Here is a 22,158-nt window from a genome sequence, read left to right as displayed (position 1 = left end):
ATGTGTGGGGAAAAGGCCGGGGAAAAATATTCCAGATTGTTAAACAGGGTCATGTGTCATAGTGGGAAAAAAAGAAAAAAGGTTTCTTGTATAATCCCCTCTCCCTGATCATGACACAGTTTTACTTGATTTTATTTCATCATAAAACTCAGAGGGCCTCAGAAGGAACCGTGTCACATTCTAGGCCAGCAAGGCCAGCTGGGAGCAGAGGGGCAGTAACCAGTGATTTCGTTCAGGAAAGCGACTTTACACAAACACTCCCACAATCGGCACTGCTACAGGATGCTCTGGGTTCTGGGCGCATTTGGGGCATCCCTCTGAGAACTCAGGGGACACAGGGCCATGCTCGCTTCTGGAGAGGAAACGGCCCATGGCCGCCTCTGAACGCCAGGGGAGCCTCCCTTCTCCCACTGAGTCAGGGCCCGGGCAGCTGAGCCTGTCCATGATCTAAGCCAGGGCAGCACTTGTCCCTGCGTCCTCGGCTCATGGCCCACGTGGCCAACCCTGCTCTGGTGACGCAGTCCCACCGCTTCCAGCGGCTTCTCCTTGGTGCCCAGGTAACTTTTTCTCTTGGACCGAGAACAACACACACACACGTGTTTGCACACACACCTCCCCCAAGGGGAGGACGCCCCTGACAGCAGAGCCCAAGCCAGGGTCACAGAGCTCTGCAGGCTCTGCCAAGAGACCTGGCTCCTGCCGCTCCCTGCTCCTGACACACGACACTGGTCGGGGGTGTAAGCACAGCTCCCGCAGGAAGGGGATCCACCGCACGGGCACACGAGCCGAGTCAGCCCACGATGAGCGATGTTGGCCAAGCAATATGGAGTGAGTTTTTCCCATTTCGCAAGATGTTTTCTCAAAACAAAAATTAAAGATATAGACATGTTTCATGTAAGTGAAAAATAATTTTCAACACTCTTCTAAATGTGGAACAGTCTTGGAACAGCCTGAGATCAGTAGGAAAACAGCGGCCTCTCCCCTCGCTCAGCCCCCATCCCTGCGGCGCCCAGAGCACCAGCCCTTTCTTGAGTCCCCACACAAGCTCGTGGCCAGGCTCTGGACATCCAGGTGTGTGATGTCTCCTAGTTAGTTTCACGTCCAGACCCCTGCCTCCCACACTCGGGAGCAGAGGTCCTTCTGTCTGCGTTCTGTACCCACAGCATCTATGTGGTCCAGAGGGGCCCTCACTGAGCCCCTACACACCAGTCAGCAGCCCTGGCCTCCAGGTCATGACTCGCTCAGGGGCCGAGTGTCCCACACCAGGGAGCAGCCAGGGGCACGGCTGGAGGAGCTGCATCGAGCCCCTGGGGCCGGCAGCTGTGGTTTCCCGATCTGGGGAAGCGAGGGCTGTGTGTGAACCTCCTGAAGCCCCTGGTGGGTGGCTGGAAGACGCGATCACTCCACGGGAAGCACAGAAGGCGTGTGCGGGCTCGCGGGACCCACGGTCAGCTGCATCCGAGAGTGACGAATGACGTGCTGAAACGCGACCTCCTGCCTCCCTTTTTCTTAGGGTCTGCCTCTGCCCTAAGACTAAAGACACTCATTTTCTTCATTTACTCTGCTCCTGATAACGTCAGATTGAAACCAGGAAACAGTTGTGAAAATAAAGACACTGAAAGGACACACAGAATTTTAATGAGCATCTTCTTTCCGGAATAGCCCACGTCTAAGACGGCCTTCTGTGACGGTCTTTAATGCTTCCATAAAGGTGGCATCTTAGATGTGAGAGGGAGCACATTTAACCCATGATGCCTGCAACCCTTCCCATTGTCACAGGAGACCCCGGTCACCGCAGCAAAGCCCCTCCAGCCAGACTGCGGTTGGTGAGACAAATCCAACCTGGGACACGAATCCCTCCCTTCCCGGCTCCCACAGAGCATGACTCACTGGACAATTAAGTTCTAAGGGCTTCCAAAAAAGTCAGTGGTGCCTTTAAAGTTCACAGATCCAACGCGACCTCTGTGGGCAAAGCCAGCCTTGAGAGGCCCCACAGGCTGAACCTTGCTTTTCAGTTTCATAGTCAGACAATTTAAAATAGCCAGTCAGTAAGAAGCAAGTCATCTGCCTTCACAGCAGCCCAGGCCTGACGTGGAAGTAGAGAACGGGCAGCTGTTTTTTACAATAAACTTTTGCACCTTGCAAATTTTCTTTTTGCTCTGAATAAGGACTGATTGTCATGTGCCATCCCTGTCATCGCCTGCATCTCCAGCCCGCAGCGCATCTTCAGCACGCAGCATGTCGGGAGGACTTCCCACGGGCGGGCAGGACTCTGGACCCGAGAATGACACGGGATGGTTTTCAAGAGAGTTTAGATGACCCCCTGCCCCCCACCCACAGACCTGCTCTTACCACATCAAAATCTTAGTTCAATTTATCGTTCATTCTTATCGAGCACCTAAAGGTCCCCGGTGCATGCTGTGGGTCTATTGTACCAACCTGGCCTTTGGGGAGCCAAGGCTGTCCCCACGCGGGCTGGCCTGGTGTGGGGAACAAGCCCCGCTGTGCACCCAGGCCTGCCTCGGTCCAACACAATGAGGGAGTCACCCTACACAGGAGGGATGGTGACGAGACGTCACCGCAGAGGCGGCAGAAAGGATAAAGGGGAGGTAGGGATGAATAGGGCCCTGGTGTTCGGGAAGGGACTGGCCACCCCGGGCTGAGAGGGAAGCTCAGGGGACTGGGGTCTGCACAGGGCTTGACAGATGGGAGGGTCTGCAGGGATAAAGTGGAGTGGGGGGGGGGCGGTGCAAGGGAGGGAGCCAGGCAAACAAAGGCTTAGAAGCAGAGGAGCCCAGCCCAGGGACACAAAAGGTATTCACATCCTTCCATTCGGTGGCCACAGCTTAATTAAGCCAAAGGGCAGGGGCCTGCGGGCTGGGGGTGGAGCAGCTGCTTCTCCATTTTCAGAATTGCACGTCGTTCTGGGGCCCAATTATTCCACCTAAAACTGATCTGAGCGACACCCTAACTGCACAAGGCCTGAAGGACACCCTGAAGAGTTTCCTCCTACCAGACCCCCGAAGGCCGGGTCCTGGAGGCCTGCTGGGGGTCCCAGTCTCAGATGTCTCAGCTCTGACCTAAGGGCTCCGAGCCCTGAGGTCTGTACGGGGAGTTTCTAAAAGTCTATGCTCTACCCCAAGAAGGGGACAGGTGGGGCAGCAGCCCTGGAGGAAAACCTGTGAGCAAGTTGTGAAGGGAGTGTGAGGGTTTTTGGGGAGTGAACTTTGCAGGGGGTGCTGGGAGCAGCCGGTCCGAGGACACCGCTGACTGGGGGACAGGGGCCATGGGTCGCACGTGGGGTGTCAGCTCTGCTTCCTCACTTGGGGTTGATTTGAAATCTCAAGATGTGCCTGGAAAAATCCACCTGGAGAAGCGAGGGGCCCACTGGGAATGGGAAGGCCTGAGCAAGACAGACGCATGCTCAGAGGGAGGAAGGGGCACCTGGCAAACCACCCTCAGAAGAATCAGACACGTTTTCTAGACTTTTCCCCTTCACATTTCAGCTTCATGTTTGGGGCTCACTTAACAATTCATATATTTGTTCTCCTTGAATCTGGTAGAGAATAAGAAACCCCTGGGGTGGGGACAGAAATAATTCTGAAACTCACACACCAGCTCCAGCTTCCATCCAATTTAGTATTTTGTTTTGCAAAAAAATCTGCATTTTATTTCCTCCCACTCAGGAACATCCGATTTCTGGTTTCAGGGTGCGTTTTACAGGCCAGGAAAGGTGACTCCAGGTCAGGAAAGGCGATTCCAGGAAGATTCCATTATTGTTCACTCTCCCGCATCGTCATCTTCACCAAAAAAACTGAAAGCGAGCAAATGCCTATCCAGAGGGCAGATCCAGCTTCTGCTCTCCTCAGAGGCACTCAGTCCAGTTACACATCAACGTTAGATAGTCCCAGCACTTATCACTTGTAAACTCTTTTAATTGATTTGCTATTAAATGGCATCAGATCAATCCAAGTTTAAACCTGTATATTGAATCCACATTCCACAAACTCTGTACAGAATTATGTATTTTAAAACATATAGCGTTACTGGCTAATGTAATCATCTGCGAATCTCCCCCCGTCTGTTCTTCAAGTCACTGCACCTGGAGACACACACCAGCACGTACCCAGACACTCCATTCTGCTGGCTGCATTATTATCCTATACATGAAAAAATCTTGAAAGGGTGTTGGTTCACACCTGCCAACTTTCTAGTGGGTCTCTTGTACTTGCTAATAGAGAAATAACACACTCAGGTTCCGTCCTTTTTTGTTTTGAGATGAAGTTTTGATTTTGGCTCACTGACACATCTGCCTCCCATGTTCAAGCAAATCTCCTGCCTCAGCCTCCCGAGTAGCTGGGATGATAGGTGCATGCCACCACGCCTGGCTAATTTTTTTATTTTTAGTAGAGACGGGGTTTCGCCATGTTGGCCAGGCTGGTCTCAAATTCCTGACCTCAGGTGATCTGCCAGCTTCGGCCTCCCAAAGTGCTGGGATGACAGGTGAGACCCCGTGCCAGTCCCAAGATTCCATTCTTAACCATCAGTAATTCTCCCAAAGCAGAAAAGCCATAGAGATGTTACATTTTGAGCAACAGTTTCAGAACAGCTGGCTGGATGAAGAAGGGAGAACTCTTCTGCGGCCTCCATGGCACAGGAAAAGCCGCTGTTCAGACACCTGCAGAAAAGCCTGACTGCCCGCCTCGTGTCCACACAGAAACAAAAGATTGGGAGAGGAGCCGCTGTCTGCCCCTGGAAGTCCCTCCACTTCCCTTGTGCATCTGGGCCCCTCTGTCTCTGAGCTAAGTCCCTTCCATGCTCCTCTCCCACCCCACAGAGGCCCCTCTGCTGGTGCGTTTTTCTTCCTCCCCAACGTTCCAGCCTCATGTTCTCTGAGCCCCATCCAGGGCTCCCTGTGTTCTCTGAGCCTCGTGACTGTCCCGCCCGGAATCCAGGGCTCCCCTAGGGGCACAGTGATGTCTGTTTCTGGGTTCACACTGGGGAGACCTTCACAAACGCGGACTGGGCCGACTCTTGATGTAAGATCAAGTTCTCTGCTGTTCCTGTTGTTCCAGAAAATGGGATTCTACCCTTAGAAGCAATAAGCTTTCTGAGAAAACGCTTTCTGGGTCAACTCTAAGTTCAGCTATCCAGAGGTTCCAAGGCTGGAATGTCCCGCCATGGACAGCAGGGTTCCAGCTGAGCTGGGCCCACCTGACCAGGGCTTCCCTCCTGCCGAGCCCTCACCTCAATGTGAGCCCTGGGGCTGGGTGAAGAGGTGTTCAGAGCACAGATGCCTGAGGCTGCACCTGCACCCAGACCCAAGGTGTCCAATCCTTAAGGGTGACCCTCGGGCCAACACCACTCACAGCCCTGGGGACCCCCACGTGTCAGCCGCGGCAAAACGAGCCCCCAACACAGCATGGGAGGGAAGGAGGAGGCGGGGCTCACAGAGCCAAGAGCCACGGAGAGCGCCGGGCCTAAGGGGCCTTGGGCCTGGCAGAGAAGAGACAGTCAGGTGACAAGGGACGTGTCCTGCGGAGGCCTCCCCAGGAGGCAAGGGTGGGGGGACTCCTGCTGGAGGCGGCCAGCGGATCAGCCTTCCTTATTCATGTCCTTGAAGTGATCCTCGTTTGACATTTAGAAATGACTTTCATCTGCCGGGTCCTCCTCGGTTTGACGTGCAATTGCTTTTCCCAAAGCTTTCTCCTCTTGTAACACCCAGCTCCTGCATGCCGTGGCAGCTCCAGCCATCATTCCTTATCCCACCACCCCGCGCAGCGTCTTGCCTCCTTTTATGCTGGTGTGCATGTTGTGTTAAGAGCTGGGCTTTGCCATTTTTGACAGGCTAATGCATTTCACTGCAGATAATGCCATTCACCACAGAGGCGCATTCTCTTGTGCCCATCAAGGCAGAGGCTGAGAAGATCTGCTTTACAGCAACGGCCTGAGGACCCTCAGCCCCAAAGTGGGGCCCCGCGCAGGTACCTCTGTCCCTCAGCCCCAAGGTGAGGCCCCATGCAGGTACCTCTGTGCACGCCTGTGGGGTCCCACCCTGTCATGTGCAAGAGGCTGTCACCTGAAGGAGATTTTGGCCCTGCCGGGCATCTCCTCCCACACTGAGCTCTACTTGCTGGCCGGTGGCAGGGGTTGGGGGTGCTGCACAGCTCTGGTCGGGGGAGGCTCCAGGAGTCAACCGAAGCCTCTTCTCCTTGCCAACAATGATGCCCTCCTCCCGAGGGACGGTGGCCCCACAGGGAGCCGGGAGAGAAGAGGCTACAGGCAGGGAGTGGGGAGACCCAGCCCTCAAGCACAGCCACACTGTGGGCCCAGTGCCCCTTGGGTGGAACCTGCCTCTTGCTTGCACCCACTCCTACCTCCTGGTACCCGCCTGCTGGAATCTCCTCCCCACCACCTACCGTTTCTTTTGAAATCCCAGTTTAATCCACATTTTACACTTCCCTTTACTCCCTCAAGTGTCTCCTCCCAACACCCACTTTATTTCATAGAGGCTCGTGTCCTTCAGAGAGCCTGCCTCCCGCCATGGACAGCAGGCTTCCAGCTGAGCTGCGCCCACCTGACCAGGGCTTCCCTCCCGCCGAGCCCTCACCTCGATGTGAGCTCTGAAGCCCCTTGGGCTGGGTGAAGAGGTGTTCAGAGCACAGATGCCCAAGGCTGCACCTGCACCCAGGCCTGGCCTTACCCCGCAGGGCCCTGGACCACACGGGCTCACCCAGGTGTTCACTCGCCCAGGCACCTTCTCCAAACACCTTCCATCAAGTGTCTGAATTCCGCAGAACAGCACAGGGTTCAGGCTTTGCTCCTGTTTTCTCTGGAAGTGCATGCTTTGCAGACGCCATGTCCTCAGTTTTAGTTCAGAAAATGTGCCCCGCCTCTCTAATCAGGTCTAAGGGAGGGGAGCAGCTCATGCCGAGGAGGATGTGTGCGGAAACGGGTAGCCTGGAAACGGGAGGAGCAGGCAGGAATCCAACACCCATCCCAGCTCCGTGAGCACCAGCAGTCGCTGCAGGCAAGTCACCCTCGGGCAGTGCTTCAGAGCTGGCATGGCGCCTGCACCCACAGGGCTGCCCTCTCCACATGGTGACCCAAAAGGAGGCCTCAGTTCCCAGATGAGGAAGGCAGGCTTTGGGAGGGAGGGGCTGAGCCCAAGCCTGGGCCTTGCACCCCAGGGAATGGAAGGGCGATGGCGCCTTTCTTCCATGAGTTTCACCATTAGAGGAGAAAGAGAGTTCAAATGATGGAAAGTGTGGCAAGAGGGGAATAAGATGAGAAGGAAGAAACAGATGGGGATGAAAGCAGGCGGAATGTGCCTCTTGTGGTCCACCTGGGGTCACTCAGCCACACTGAGCCACGGACTGTCCCTTGGAGCGCCACAGACTGCAGGGTTTGTCCTTGTCACGAACTCAAAGAGCTGACCTCTCTGGGCCTGCTTGCAACCTGCCGCCGAATCCCTTCCCCGATGCCCCTGCTCCCTGTCTAAACTCTTGGCCCAACTGGGAGGACCTCTCCCCTCCAGCCCCGTTCCTCCTCGCAGCCCTGCAAATGCCCAACTCTTGGGTCTGTCCCTACCCTACGGATGGCCCTAGCATCTGCCCCAGCCACGCCTCCATCTCCCACCAGCCACCAAGAGCTCCACCCACCACCTGGCTCAGCCCCTTCTCTGTCATCTCCAAGGATTTGATTTCCGTTTCACACGAATCACCTCCTAGCGACGTGTGGACTAATGCTGTTTACCGCCGGTTCACTGTTTCATTGCACACTCCTCATCTCCAAGAAATCATCAACCGAGAAAAGAAAGGATGTCACCATTTCCCAAATCTCCCACAGTGCCTCACACTACAGAGGAAAGATGGTGGAGGAGCTGTCTAGACCTGCAGGGCGGAGAAGCCCGGGCTAGCCCTTCAACACCCTGCAGTGGGGACAGCACAGCCCGGGACTGCCCAGTGCAGCTCTGCCACCAGTTCTGTGGGCTGAGGCGCCTCTCAGTTTATCTGCTGCTGACTTTGCCCCCTGGTAAAACAGGGTTGGGAGATAAGAAGATGCCTGGGGAAGGTGTCCTGGGTCCCTTTCCACAGGGTGGGTGACTGATGCGGAGGATGGGGGTGCCAAGGAACAGGGGCTCAGAAGGACCTGCTGTGCATGCAGGGGTCACCCCAGGAGCAACACTGGCTTTGGCGAGAAGGAAGAATTCTCCGGTTCTGGCAGTGAAATGGGTGAGGCAGACTGGAACACAGCATGGGCCTAAGGGGAGCAGCACCCGCTCCACAGACACCATGCACACCACCCCTCCCCTGGTGCTGTGCGAGCACCCGTCCTCCTCCCGGGGCCCAGCCCTCTTCCTTGGCTGCTGGAGTGCAGGGTGAGCACGCCTGGGAGAAGCCTGCAGCCCCCACCTCCTTTCCCTCGCCTCTCCTTGTGTGCAGCAGGAGGTGTCTTCCTTAGAAAGCAGTTATTCAAGGAACACCCAGGTCTGGAAAGGTGCCAAGGTCAAAGCAAACACAGGAATAGCCTCGTGCCAAAAAGAAGCCACAGAATTCAGCCCTCCAAATGCTCATGTCTTAGACTTTCCAATTTTTTTTTTTTTCCAAATATCTCACTGAGTGGTCTCTGTGATTTTTAATTAAGTCTGATCTAATGACTACTGCCTGATGGAGGGAGTGGCTTGCTGTGTCCCAATGAGCCACATGCTTCTGTTTTATGTGTAGAGGTTTCTCTGGCCACCTTTCCAGAGACTGCATTGTTCTCTGAAGATTGAGCTCTATCTCTCAGGAGCTGTATTTGAGGAAGCATTTTGGGCAAAACAGCAGGATAGATACTGCTTTTGGAAACTGCATCCGTGAACGCTTCAGATTTATGAGAAAAATGCACTTCAAATGGGCACCTTCCAGAAAAACGTTCAGACTCATGGTGAAAAGGTATCTAGATGATTCCATGGAGCCTACAGAAACCAAGCTGGTTGACCCCACACACTGATGATCTGATACTGAACATACAGGCAAACAAAAACAGGTTCTTCCCACATTGGGGACAACACGTGTCCTTTACCCTCATCATCTTGGCAAAATTCTGCAGGTTTCCTTTAGATTTCCTTCACATCAGGAACCATGGGATTTGGCACCAGTGTGACAACCATTTAGCATTTGCTGATTCCTAGTTAGGCCAGGGACGTTCTGGGCGCCATGGAGCATGGGAGGACGGTGGCAGGGCCTCATCCTCCAGGGGCCTGGAGTCTATTCCAGGACAATCTGCAAAACTGAATCCATGTCTCCAAAGTTTCAAGAGTATTCTACCTGTAGACATCTGTACTATCAGCTACATTTGCAAAGGTGTTATAAAATTAGAAAAGTTTCCATTCTCAGACTTGACTGTTATAATAAAATGTTCTCTAATAATAATTATTTCATAATGTTCTGTAATGTTGCATTTTTATAATTACAAAATATTTGGCACAGTTTTCACAGGGTGCCCTTCACTTCTGAAGCAGCATAGGTTTTGCTTATTTGATATTTGCAAAAAAATACATTATTTTGACCTGGAAATTTAAGTATATAGTGAGGAAAGCCATTCTAAGATACAGAGCTATTGAAAAGGCCTTGTTAAAAACTTGTGGTGGGGTCAAGTAAACCTCAGGAAAAGTAACTGTTGTCCAATTTAATTGTGAACATCCTACTTCTATTACTCGTGATTACACCAATGTCTGAAGATCAAACTCGCCTAGAGAAAGAAGGGTCTCTTAAAGCCCCAGAGAATGAGCCAAGGCGTGACCTGTGCTCTTTGTCAGAACTCAGCTTTCTGCACCGGGGGTAAGAAGTCAGGGTGCATTTAGGACTTGCAGACACACCAGCCCCAGTCAACTGAGCACCCTCATTTTGCTGCAATTGCCGCCACCCTGTCATTGCATTCGTAATCACTTGCTAATGGCAGCAGCAGCAGCAACTGAGATGTGCACTTAGCCGCTCTGTTTACAGGAGGTCCCCGTGGCCCAGATGCATGCTTTCCTCTGAGTTTGGTTCCAAAGGCCTCCAAGTACACAAGGAAACCTGCTGGGTATTGTGAAATAAACCATCAAAAGAGAACTTGCTGAAAATTCTGCAGGAGTCTCTGCCCTCATGTCGGGGAAGGGAGAGTGGGCTGGCAGAATACTAAACTTGCTGCTCGAAGATGATCAAAGCCTCAAGGAAATGGATGCAACATTCAAAGAGACTCAGAGAGAAAAGGAGGAGAATGTCTTCTAATCATCTAACGACTTATTTTTGGCACAATTTTTACCCAATCACCTTCCATAGAAATAGGACACCTACATGAAAAAAAAATGCATAAGGTATACTGCTACCAAAAATCACAATTCTTCTGTGTCTTCACATTATCCTTAGTGTGTGTGTGTGTACATGTGCGTATAAATATATATACACACACACATATGCATATATGGCAGGCTATGTCAATTTGAAAAAAAAGAATAAAAGTCAATAAAATTGGTTTTTCAGATCATGAAGTGTAGAATTAATCCAAATATATCATGTTTTATCTATTTAGAAGAAAAATCAACATTTACTAAAACAATGGGGAGAAGTTTGGAGGGAGCAGTCTGTTCAGAATATGTTTCAGTTATTCTGAAAGTCAATATCCCCAATTTTTGCTCCAGTCTGAGCAAATTAAACTTGGCTGGATTATCTGATGGGGTTGATATCTTCTTGTCAAAAATATGAGAGTCTGTCAAAAAAGATTTGCTTTCCCAGTAGGTAAGACAAGGAAAAATATCACACTCTCACGTAAACGCAGAAAGCTCTAAAATCCTGACCCTGTCCATGAAATAGCTCTATTTTGAAGAAGGACAGGTAAACACGTTTAAAGGTGTTTGCATTAGAAGCTAAGAATTCAACCTCCTTACTGCTTCAAACCTGTTTTAAGAAAAGCTCTTACTCCCCAGGAGCACAACGTGGGCCCTGTGGCCCCAAGCCCAGGCTCTGACTCACACACACGGGGGGCCGGAGGGGGCTGCACAGGCACTCATGATGTACGTGCATGATCAGGGCTGAGGCAAACAAATGCTTTGTCAGAGGCTGGCAACACGAGGGCCTCCCAGGTCATGCTGGAAGTGCCTTGCCAGGACACTAACCCGGCTGCCGTTTAACGGAGGACACGAGGATTCACCTTTTGGAATCCCAGGGAGGAAGGAAGGAGTTCTACAACCTGAGGTCCCCAGTGCCCCCGGGATACCACCTCCACACACCCGTCTCCTCCACCCCATCAGAACGTCTCTGCTCCTGACCTTCCTTTCCCCAGGTAAGAACACAAGTTCTTTTGTTTAAAGGGTAACTTCATATTCTGATATTAATAAAACTTATGCTATTGCCACCTACCATTCTCTCGCTCCTAGGTTACTTACTTCTAACCTCACTTGCACAATCATCTTTTTATTTTTCAGAAGCTTTAAGAAAAGGAATTGAGTAATTCCATCATGTCCCCATAAAATAAAGCATAAGATCAAATTGTTCCATTTTCCTTGTAACCCAGTGATGAGAATTCTCATCCATAACCTCACTGTGATTAGAGAATCAGCAAAGTACACAGGTTCAGTGAGCCAGTAATAAATACATTAATGCCAGAAGACACCTTTCCTGAAATTTGTTTTATGTTTGCAATGTTTTAAAAAACTTTTCAAACAGATTTTTACACTTCAGGGGGGACTCATGGCTGTGATAGAAAACTCAAGTGGGATATGGAAACATTAATGAATTAATACCTGCTTCATTTACCAAAGTAAATATCCTCTCCTTGTAACCGCAATTGTCTGAGTCCTTGAAACATTACTCAGCTAAATTCAAAGCGAACAATCATACAGTCCCCATCCTCATTACTGAGTCCTGCTCTGCCAAAACACAAATCACAACAACACGACGGTTCAGCACCTAGAACTTTCTCAACAGGAGAAAATCCACTGTGATGGGGCAAACCCCCACTTTAATCAAAGTACTTCCCTAAAGGGTATTTTGTAGTGATTTCAAAGCTAAACCAACCAGAAAGTCTTTACACTCATTTCATTTCCAAATTTTCCTAGATCACATTTTTAAAGAAAAAAAGTTTTTTTTTTCTTTTTATTAATCTGGATTGAAGAAAAGCACACATTTCATTTATTGTCTGGATTACAGATTCTTATTAAACAAACCAGAGCTCATTATAAAATCAATATCAACTTAACCACCATGCCCTCAGGAGGAGCAGCAAAAAGGTCACTCCAAGAAATTCAAACAATTTTCCTGCTGGAAGGGCATGATTTTAATTACAGATACTATTAATTAGAGCTGTCACTGAGAAGGCTTTTTTTTTCTGTTAATTATCACAAACTCAGTCCTAAGTATGCATTTTCAACCTGCAGTTTTTTTTCAAATTAGTCATTTCTGCATGCAAGTCTAACCTTTCCATTCTATCAATATTTTATATTTGAATTTCAAAGTATATCAAAGGGTGCCACGCTTTCTAAAAATCTCTGCCTGTATGATCTTCCGTCTCTCACGCATGGAACAGAACTGGTGTGATAATTTATTTATGTACCGACACAGACTTGGCCTGAAGACCTGGCATCCACATTGAAGATCTTGCTCAATGGAATTTCTGGATAAATTCTTACTAGTTTATGTGACATTTTTTTCAGGCTGCTTCTTCAAACGTGATTTTCCTTTTGCTTTGAAGCAAAGCTACACACTGCAACTGAAATGCCATCCTCCACACATCTGAAGTTGCCATTTCTTTATAAGAAAAAGATCGTCCCGACCGGGCTGGTGACCCTCTCCAGAAAACTGGAGGCTTCCTCTATTCAATGGCAATCCCAGGAAGTTTGAAATGGGAGGAAAAGCTATCTTGTGGTCTCTTTTAAGCATACAGATTGTGTAAATTCCTTATGTGGGGGAGGGTCCTGAGAGCTCACGAAGTATAGAAAAGCCAGCTCCAAGGAGCTCAGGCAGCAGGAGGGTTTGGTGCTGGAGGGCGCTTTGTGGAGAGAGGCTGGAGAGCCCACCCATGTAACTCTGATGATGGAATAATAATATTTACTTTACATACGACTGTAAAAATGATGAATTATTTACAAGATGTATTGCACACTGTAATCATGTGACTAGAGAAAACAAAGGATCCAGTCCAATGAGGAAATCTTACGTATGTACTGACCAAACTTTTAAAACAGTGGTTAAAGGAGTCATTCTACCTTCCCAAATGGGAATATCTTCTTGGAATTAAATGATATTTTATATGCAAAGGAATCAATTGCCTTGACTGATGGAAGTATTCTGGGTTTGTAATGCTGTTAAAACTGAAGGCCTATATTCATTACAGGACAATACTAAATACGAAATGTGTGCTATAGAACTTTCAAAAACTCTGTGGTTATTTAAAATGCCCGACTTGGTCTGAACTTGCCTTCCTCACATTCTCCCTGGTTTTCAGATTTCCAGGGGTGTCTGTGGTGCCTCTAGAGGTGTCCCTCATGGGGACACGCACGGGTCACTTTCCCCTGGTCAGCATTAGGTTCCACTGTACCAGACAACAACACAGGGAGGCAACTGGGTAGGTCAAAGGATCTTTTCACAGAAGACCCCAAGGAAGCCGACGGTTTTTGAGACATCTTCAAACACCTACACACCAACTGATCTCACAACTCTGGCACTTTCCATTAGTAGTGGCCAAACTAAGAAAACAAACATCATTCGTGGATTGTACTTTTTCCACACCTCTAATTAACAACATACTTCCAGAGCTGACATGAGACTATCCAGGAAGAGCAGATGAATACAGAGCTGTACAACTGTGGCTGCTAGGTACCTGCACGAATGCTGATGAGAAGTTCCAAATTGTCATCATAAAAGACCCCAAACTATGATACATGAGCAACTGCTGGGAATGGAGGAGGGGCCAGAGAGGAATGCGATCATCTGCCTGCTCAACAGATAAATCCAATATATCACTTTTTAAAAAGTCTCCTCTTACCTGGTAGGCCGCGGTAGCATCTGCGCCCGGGTCGCGCCCTAGTCTGGAGAGCTTCTCTTTCAGCCTGTGCTGAGAGCTATGGCGTAGGCAGTAGACGAGGCCAGAGGCCAGGAGGACGCCCAGGATGCAGGCGAGGGAGACCAGGGTGAGTGCAATGAACTTGGTCGAGTCTTCTTGCTCCACCTGAGGAGGCAGGAACTTGAGTTTGCTTTTCTGCAGGACAAGGAGAGAGGGGTATGTTAGCTCCTGACAAAGCATGACCTCCTAAAAACACACGTCTCCAAATGCAACTTGAAAGTGGAAAGCTCAGCCCCACAGGACGCTGCGCTGGCCCTGGAGCCACAGTGGGAGGGCCCAGCGGAACAACCCCCGTCAAAGGAGAAGCAGAAGTGATTTGAAAATAGCACCTCGCAGATTGCAGCGTGCTCAAGAGGACAGTCAGAGGCATCACTTTTTCCCTCAGTGGTGGCTGTTTCTCAAATTTATGTAAAGTATTTGGCAGCTAATTTGCTGCCTTCAGTAAAATAAAGTATCCATCCTTTCTTCTAACCGGGCATAGCAGTTTGTCCAGAGCTTGCACAGTGATTGTCGGGGGTGCTGGGGGGAGGCCAGGCTAGGCGGTGGAGGAGGGTGGGCAGGCCTGGAGCCTTCTGTGGCTTCAAGTAGCCACACAAGCCCAGCACATCTTCAGCAACAAAGGAACGTGGGACTGGCTCTGCATCTTCACGTGAACATTCTCCCTCCCGGATCAGGGGATTGGATCCACCTGTCTTGAAAGGCAGCACTGGTCGAATCCCACCGACTCCAGCCACTCTCCGGAAGTGGCCTGGCGCAGACCACAACACCTCGCACCTACGTATTTTTCCTTGAAAGGGGCCTTTGGAACTTCACTTCCCAGGGAGGAAACCCCTTCAGATTCTCACTGCTTCTGGAGGGAGAGGGTAGTGCTGGTGAAAATATGAGCAAGTCCTTTCCGTGCATTTCACTTGTCTCCACGTGCAAAGAATTGCATGGCTCTCCCCTCATTAGCTTCATTAGAAGGTATATTAGCAACAATTAAGGACGCCACAGGAAAATGGGAAGGCCGCCCCGCAGACCGCGCGCGCTGCACAATGACTCGGGGAGTAAATGGGGGAGCACGCCCGGCCTCGGTCCCGGCTGCTACAAGATGAGAACAATTAGCAAACCCCTTTCCACCACCTAATTTCGCGTGGTAACAAAATGGATTTTTCCCCATGAATGCCTGGCCGGCCTATTCATTATCTCTCTTCTATTAGTAATTTTCTGCTCCGTATTCAGCCTCCCAACTCTTCATTTCCTCCCGTCTCCCAGCGTACACAGTGCCTCTTATGTCAGGCCGGGCCCGTTTTTATCTTGTAATCATAAAGGCCACCAAAGCAATTATCGCCAGTCTTGACTGGAAAAGCTGGTCATTAATTAGCCTCCTTTTGCCTTCGGTGCAGCGGATTAGCTGGTGCCGGGACTGAGTTAATGGAAACGCGGGTTAAATGAGAAAAGACGCCCGGATTTTCCTGCCTGGATGCGCGGCTCGGAGGAGGACCGCGAGGTTCGCGGGCGGCGGGAGGCGGTGGAGCCGCAGAGAGGGAGGGGGAAACGGGGGAGGGGAGAGGAGGCGCGGGGTGGGGGGAGGGGAGTGGGGAGGGACCCGGGAGGGCGAGGCGGGGCGGGAGCCAGGGGAGCCGCCCGAACTCCGCTTGGTCCGGACCCCGCAGCAGCCGCTGGGTCCCGCCGCCGCGCACGGCGGCCCTCCGCGTGGAGATCCCATCCGCGCCCCCTCCCCGGTCTTCCCTCCCCGGCCTCTTCCCCTCCCCGCCCCCTCCCTGCGGCCCACACAGTCTCTTCCAGAAAGAAGTCACTCCAGAGCCGCGCGACCCAGCCCCAGAGTCTGCCGGGGTCCGCCCACAAGGTCCCCTGCGCGCCCCTCCCCGCCCCTCCCTGGGCACAGCCAGTTCAGGAAACCTAAGGCGCGGCCACGCGCCGCCTCCCCCGGCCGGGGTCTCCTCGGTCCCCGTGCGGGCGCTGGTTCTCCTGGGTGGGCGGCAGCCCCGCCCTGTGCCCTCCTGGGCCGGCGGAGGGACCCCAGAGCGCGCGGGGGGACCCAGGCGGGGATGAGCGGCCGTGACCCCGGATCCGAGCGGCGTGGAGGTCCGAGCGGCGCCGGGACAGGGGCCAGGTCCCCTGCCCACCCCAGGGTCCATGTTCGCCGGCGGGGCCGCGTCCCCTGGGGCCACACCTGGGCGGGAGGGCGTTTCCCGGGGGCCTGGCGCCTCGCCGCCCCTCTCCCCTCGCCTCCCGCGGGTCCCGCCTCGCCTTGGCCGACGTAACAAGAACAACAAAGGAAGCGGCGCGATCGGCGGAGGGGGCGCCCGTCGTCCTCCCACCCCTCATCCCGGCCAGGCCGACGGCCCCCGCGCGCCTCCACCCGCCCCAGCGCGGAGGGGACCCTGGCCCCTCTCCCCCGACGTCGGGAGGGCACCGCGTGATCACGTGGGCGACTGCGCCCGGGAACAGGGACTTTCCGAACATTCCTGCCCGGTGCCGTGAGGCCCACACGCGCGCGGTGACCACCCTGGCTCTGAGGGGGCGGCGGGGCCACGGCGTGTGGCGGACCCGGCAGTGGCACCCAGGCTATGCGCGCGGGCGTGTGGGGTCCCGAGGCGCAGGGCGGCCGCCGACTCCGGCTCCCCAAGGAAGGGGCATAGGCGCTGCCCGCGGTCACTCAGGCCAGGTGAGGGCAGGGGACGCGTGGGGGCCGGAGGAGGCGGTCTGGCCTGCGGGCGGCAGGAGGTACCCGGGGCCCGCCCAGGCTGTTCCCAGGGAGGCAGACACCTGCTGTCGCCGGGACCCTAGACGCGCTCGCAAGCGCAGGAGTGGAACAAGGCCTGCTTTCGAGGCCTCCCTTGGCGCGCTTGGATTTACTCAAAGGTCAAAGAAAAATGTCAAGGAGAACGATTGCCCGGAGAGCTCCTGGCCCTCCTCCCGGGTCCCGGCTGGGTCCCAGGCGCCCCCGGAGGGGAAGGAAGGAGCCCCAGTCCCCTGGAGTCCTGTCTCCACCAACCTCGCCTGGTTCCCTGCTGCCTGGGCCCGCGCTGTCCCAGCAGAGAAGGAGTGGGAGCCGCCCCAGGCCCACCTCCCCCGGCCGGTCCACAAGGAGGCCCCTCCTGCAGCCTGAGGGAGGCCTGGGGAGGCTGGGAGGGCGACCGCGCGGGGCCGCGGGACCTGGACAGTAGGGAAGTTGTGACCGAGGGCAGCGCGGCGGCTGAGGGTGAGGAGGGTCTGACTGTAGGGGAGGGCGGAACGCTGACAGAGGGACGGACTGGGGTCCACCGGCCTGACGTAGAATTCGCTGGATCCCAGGGCCCGGCTGGGAAACCCGCCTCCCTACCGGCCCTCGGGCACCGCAGAAGAAAAGGAAGAAAGGGGTCTTCCCTCCACGCCCAGGACGGTTTCAAGTGTCCCACCCAGCGCTGAGCAGGAGGGTGATGCGGAGGGAAAATCTGTTGGCTGCAAGTCAGGTCTTAGGAATCCCGGAAGAAACGAAGAATTTTTTTTTTAAGTGATTGAGTTCCAATAACTTTACAATGACTTGACTCCCTTCCTTTTTGTGCAGTTAAAAAATATCTTAAAACTCCTGCTAGCCATGGCCTTTAGGAGAAAGAAATGAGTTTAAAAGTGAGTTTGAGACACAGTCTTGACCCAGGTGTGGCTTTGGTGGTCCTCAGCGCCTTCTCCCCCATGGGTGCCGACCCCCCAAGGCTGAACCACGGCGGGTGGACCCCGAAGACAGCCCAGACTAATTAGAGGCATCTTATCAGTCTTGACTTGAAATTGAAAGAAAATGATGTTTAAATATTTATGACTTTGACATTTACAGTCAGGCGTCTTTTAAAAGCAGAACACCCCCTTCTGTACAGCGGCAGCTCAATGACTGAAAGTTTGGAACAGAGAAGTGAGGAGGAGGAGGAGGGAGAAGGAGGCCTGGCAACACAGGCTGCAGGGGTGCGTCTGGGGTCAGGGAAAGGCACAGATAGGCACACTTCAGTGCTAAGTTCTCAGATGCAGGAATACTACAATTTTAAAAAATAATCAAGAATGATTAAGTTAATTTTATGCCAGGTTAGATCTATCTTGAGAGTAAGATGAAGTACAATATTGCATATTTCTTCCTCTCAACCAGCTGCACCTGCAACTCCTCAAATTTAGAATATACAGTATTGCAAAAGTTGTGATTCAAAATAAATGTATGACCACAGAGACAATTTGTGGAGCTGTCTTAGAAATTAGCATCTGCAGACACTGTCCTGACCAATTTAAATTATTTTGACCCTGCCCGTGAGTGGAGGTGGCTGGGGCTTCCATCACATGCCCTTGTGAGCCATTTATGGGAAAATGCCTTCGGAACTTTTTTAGCTGTCCATGTGGTACGCTTAAAAGAAAAAAGGACATTCTATGCCCAAACTCAATTGTGAGAGCCGATACAGCCACACAAACACAAAACTTTATGGTAAATATGTGTTGACTGGTAGCCAGATTTAGTCCTTTTCCAAGGTTGTGTGATGTAACCAGTTAACAGGAGCAGCTCATTTTGTGAGTCACGGGTGTGCAGTTTTCAAATATGCTTGCACCATAAAGACGCAGGGACACAGGAGCTCAGTGCCAGTTAATCTTAAACTTCTAACATTGTTGATGCTTTCATTTGTATCATTTCTAAGGAATCAGATTTGAGTCCCAGCCTCATCCTATGTTTGTCTGCATTTAAATTACTCAATTATAAATACTTTTTTTTCTCTTAAAACTTAGAAGTCAGTTTTAGAGACCATTAATGAGTTGCTGTAACAAGTTTCTTTGGTTTGCTGGATGAGTCCTCTTAGAATTATTAGGAAATTTCATTCTAAATTTACTAAAATGTATTACTAAAATATAATAATTCTCACTTTAGGGCTGATCAACATTTTAAAGTTTTCAGGCCATAGTAAGTGATACAACTTAAAAAATGGGGGAAGGGGTATCTTAAAATATTTTAAAAGTATTTTTTAAAGCTGTTAACTGAACTATTTTTAATTTGGAATTTGCCACAGAATTCTAATAAATGAGAGAAGTCAGGCGGAAATAATCATGTATTAATTCTCTGCATTACAAAATCTTTTCAGAAGCTATTATCAGAGCAAGAGGCACTGCGGTCTGAATTCAGGGTGGGAGAAGCCCTTTGTGCAACTGAAAGCTATTGTTCCTCTGTGCAGATGAAATTGTACTTGCAAATCTGCCATTCAAGTGGCCAAAAAACCTAAAAAAGCAAAAGAAAAGAATCTTCAAGAAAAAATTATTCTTAAATGTAAACTTTAATGAAAATAAGTGGGGATATACTGTTTTAAAATGGGCTATTGAGTTTTTCCAGGCATACACTTAAAAGTGAATATACAAAAACGGTAATAAATTGTCTATTGCCATCTTCAAGCACTCCTAACACATCAGTTTTAAAGAAATACTGTGTTTTAAGACATCAGGGAAGATTTATGATACTGATGTTCAAAGCGGGAAGCACACTTGTGCAAACTAATTTTTAACCAGCAGATTGTTTCCGGTGGGAGAGAGGGACCCAGAGACTGAGCAGGGGAAGGATGCCCCTGAGAAAGGCGCCCCCAGCCTCTTTCAGATCTCCGCTGGCGTTTTCATGACACCCAAACTCAGACTCAGCCGATCACACTTAAGGCACCGGCTCCTGACCCTATATATCGTGCTGCCTGGTCCCCAGGCCTGCCTGGACGCACGCGCGCCTTCCACACCAGGTGCTTCCCGGGACGGTGCCCGGCCTCCCCACACCGCAAGAACCAGACCCTCTTTAGGACTGGGGGGGTTTCGCTTCGCCTTTTCTACCCGGACCCAGAAGCCCCAACCCAAGACCCGCCTAGCGTCGCTTGTCAGGACCCCTCTGTGGCACGACTTTGAGCACAGGGCGAGGGAAGGGAGGGTCAACGTTCGGCCCCGACCGCAGCCTCGGCTTTCTCCCCAGCGACCCCGTCCCTCCCGCCTCGCCGGTTCACAGCATCCCCACAGGAGTCGTAAAGATCAGGCCCCAGCGCCGAACACGAAGGCCAAGTGTTCCCCGGAGCCGCGGGTATTCAGAGCCCTGAGAGGGGTCCCGGCGCGGAGGGTACTGCGGCCCAGACTCCTGGCCATAGAGCGCGCCGGCCGCGAGGGAGGACCAAGGTCCCTAACCATGCCCGCGTCCACCAGGGAATGCCGGCGCCCGCAGCCCCCGGGCCGCGCAGCCGCCACCGCCGCCTTCTTCTCCGGAGCGCAGAGGGGTGTGCTTGGGAGGGGGCGGGAGGGCACTTTCCTCTGTGTGGGTGAAAGGAAGAGCTTCCAGCTCCCTCCGCACAAACCTTCGCTTCCTCTCTTGTTTGCTCCCGTCCTAAAATCTGGGATCGGCGACGCAAGGACAGACTGGTCGGGCTAAGTCCCCTCGGACACGCTGCGCCCCGGACTCCAGGCGGGTGGCTCCACGGTGCCGGCTGGGACGCGCAGCTCGGGAGGCGGGACCATGCCCTGGACCCCGGGGCCGCTGTCCGAGGACGGAGGTCGGTGACTTGAACCCAGAGCAGAAGGACGCACGGGGCGGGGGCCCGCGGGCAGGGCCGGGGGCTGCAGAGCGGCTGGGAGAGTCTCCGGCGCGTCGTCCTCAGGGCTGTGGCGGGGCCCGTCTCCCAGCGGTCCAGCCTGCAGCGCCCAGCTCAGCGCACTGAGGACCAAAAAGGGCGGGAGACTCTCTCTGGCCCTAAAAGGCAATTCTGCTGAGATTTTAACTCTAACTTGGGGGTCTGCCCGATTCCCTGGAGCGACGCTTCTCTAAAAGCACGGAGCAGGCCAATGTTCGGAACTGCACAGGTAGTTACGAAGAAAGGAAATGTCCCTTGTTCCAACAGCTTCGGGTCCAGTCACAAGTTTCTCTCTGGCGAGCACGCGGCCGCCTCACCTGGGGTGGGGGAGGCGCTGGGAAAGCGCAGTTCTCTTTGGGGGAGGAGAGGTGGCCTCTCCGAGGCGTCCCCACCTGCCTCTGGAACGCCTCTCCCTGCAGGGCCCCTCGGCGCCCTCCAATTCGCCGCTCGCTGGGATACTCCCGTGGCTCGGAGGCGCGCTCCCGGACCCTGGTGAGGAGGGCGAAGAGCGCCCCAAAATGGGCTAGGAAGAAAATGCGCCCACACTGGCTCCTCTCCATCCTGGCTGCTCGCCCCTTCCCTCCTCCTTTCCCACACGCCTCCCATCTCCGTGCCTGCACACCCCCCACCCTCCGCACCCTGCAATGATCGGAACTGCAGGGAGTGGGGAGCAACGCGAAAGGCCGAGAGAAGAGCGCTGGGGAGAAGTCCGGGAGGTCCTAGCCTCCTTGGGGCGGTCTCCGCGGGGCGCTGGGCCAGGACAGCTGCCACCCCTCCCAATCTGTGCGCTCAGAAAGAGCTGCCCTCTGCCCGCTCCTCACATGCCCACCCTAGACCCACTTGGGGATGATCCCAGGCGCAGCTCTCCCCTGCCAGCCCAAGCCTTTGACAGGGGTCCTGCGGAGATGCAGAGACCCCCCTGCACTGAGCTCTCGGACGTCCTGGTTGCCCATTCGAGCCCCCACGCGCGCCCTCCAGCCTTCGAAAGCTCTCTTCCTCGCCCCACCACCTACGCGCCTGGTGATGCCCTCGTGGGCCCCTCCTGCTCCCTCCGCCCCCATCCCAGCCTCTCTCGCCTCTTCCAGGGCCCACCCAACCGCACCACGAGCGCCCGCGCCCCGCCCGGCACCCCTGGTTACCTGCAGCTGGGCCGGCGCCCAGCGCCCGCGCGGGAGGAGGTGGGGGCGTGCGCCGGGCCGAGCGGCCTCGGGGCGCAGCAGCTGCGGGTAGCGGCAGCGCCATCATCACAGCCAGCTGCTTCCCTGCACTGGAGCCACAGACTAGCGGGGTCATCCGCTTCTGACCACAAACTTCTAGGGCGGCCGGTGGAGACAAAGGTGCCGCGCGTCGCTGCTCCAGCGGCAGCGGCTGCGCGGCGGCACGGGCTCGGAGCCCGCAGGCGCCGGAGCTCTGCGCGGCCGCTGGGCCCAGCTCCGCGTGCTCCGCCCCGGCCCAGCCCCCGGGCTAGGCACGC

The 22,158-nt window shown here is 53.2% G+C and overlaps 1 protein-coding gene across 2 annotated transcripts in view; it reads right to left on the bottom strand.

The window, feature by feature from the left end:
• Positions 1 to 22,158, bottom strand: part of PTPRN2 (protein tyrosine phosphatase receptor type N2) — a 981,520-nt gene that overhangs the window by 121,219 nt on the left and 838,143 nt on the right. For both annotated transcript variants that reach the window (XM_033192278.1, XM_033192279.1), the window contains one exon: positions 14,008 to 14,220. In XM_033192278.1, the coding sequence (XP_033048169.1) occupies positions 14,008 to 14,220 (213 nt within the window). The remainder of the gene's footprint in view (positions 1 to 14,007; positions 14,221 to 22,158) is intronic.

The sequence above is a fragment of the Trachypithecus francoisi genome, unplaced genomic scaffold (genome assembly GCF_009764315.1).
Source record: "Trachypithecus francoisi isolate TF-2019V2 unplaced genomic scaffold, Tfra_2.0 Lachesis_group4, whole genome shotgun sequence".
Taxonomy (NCBI): Eukaryota; Metazoa; Chordata; class Mammalia; order Primates; family Cercopithecidae; genus Trachypithecus; species Trachypithecus francoisi.
Note: the sequence above shows the minus strand (reverse complement) of the source record. Positions and strands in the feature narration are given on the sequence as shown.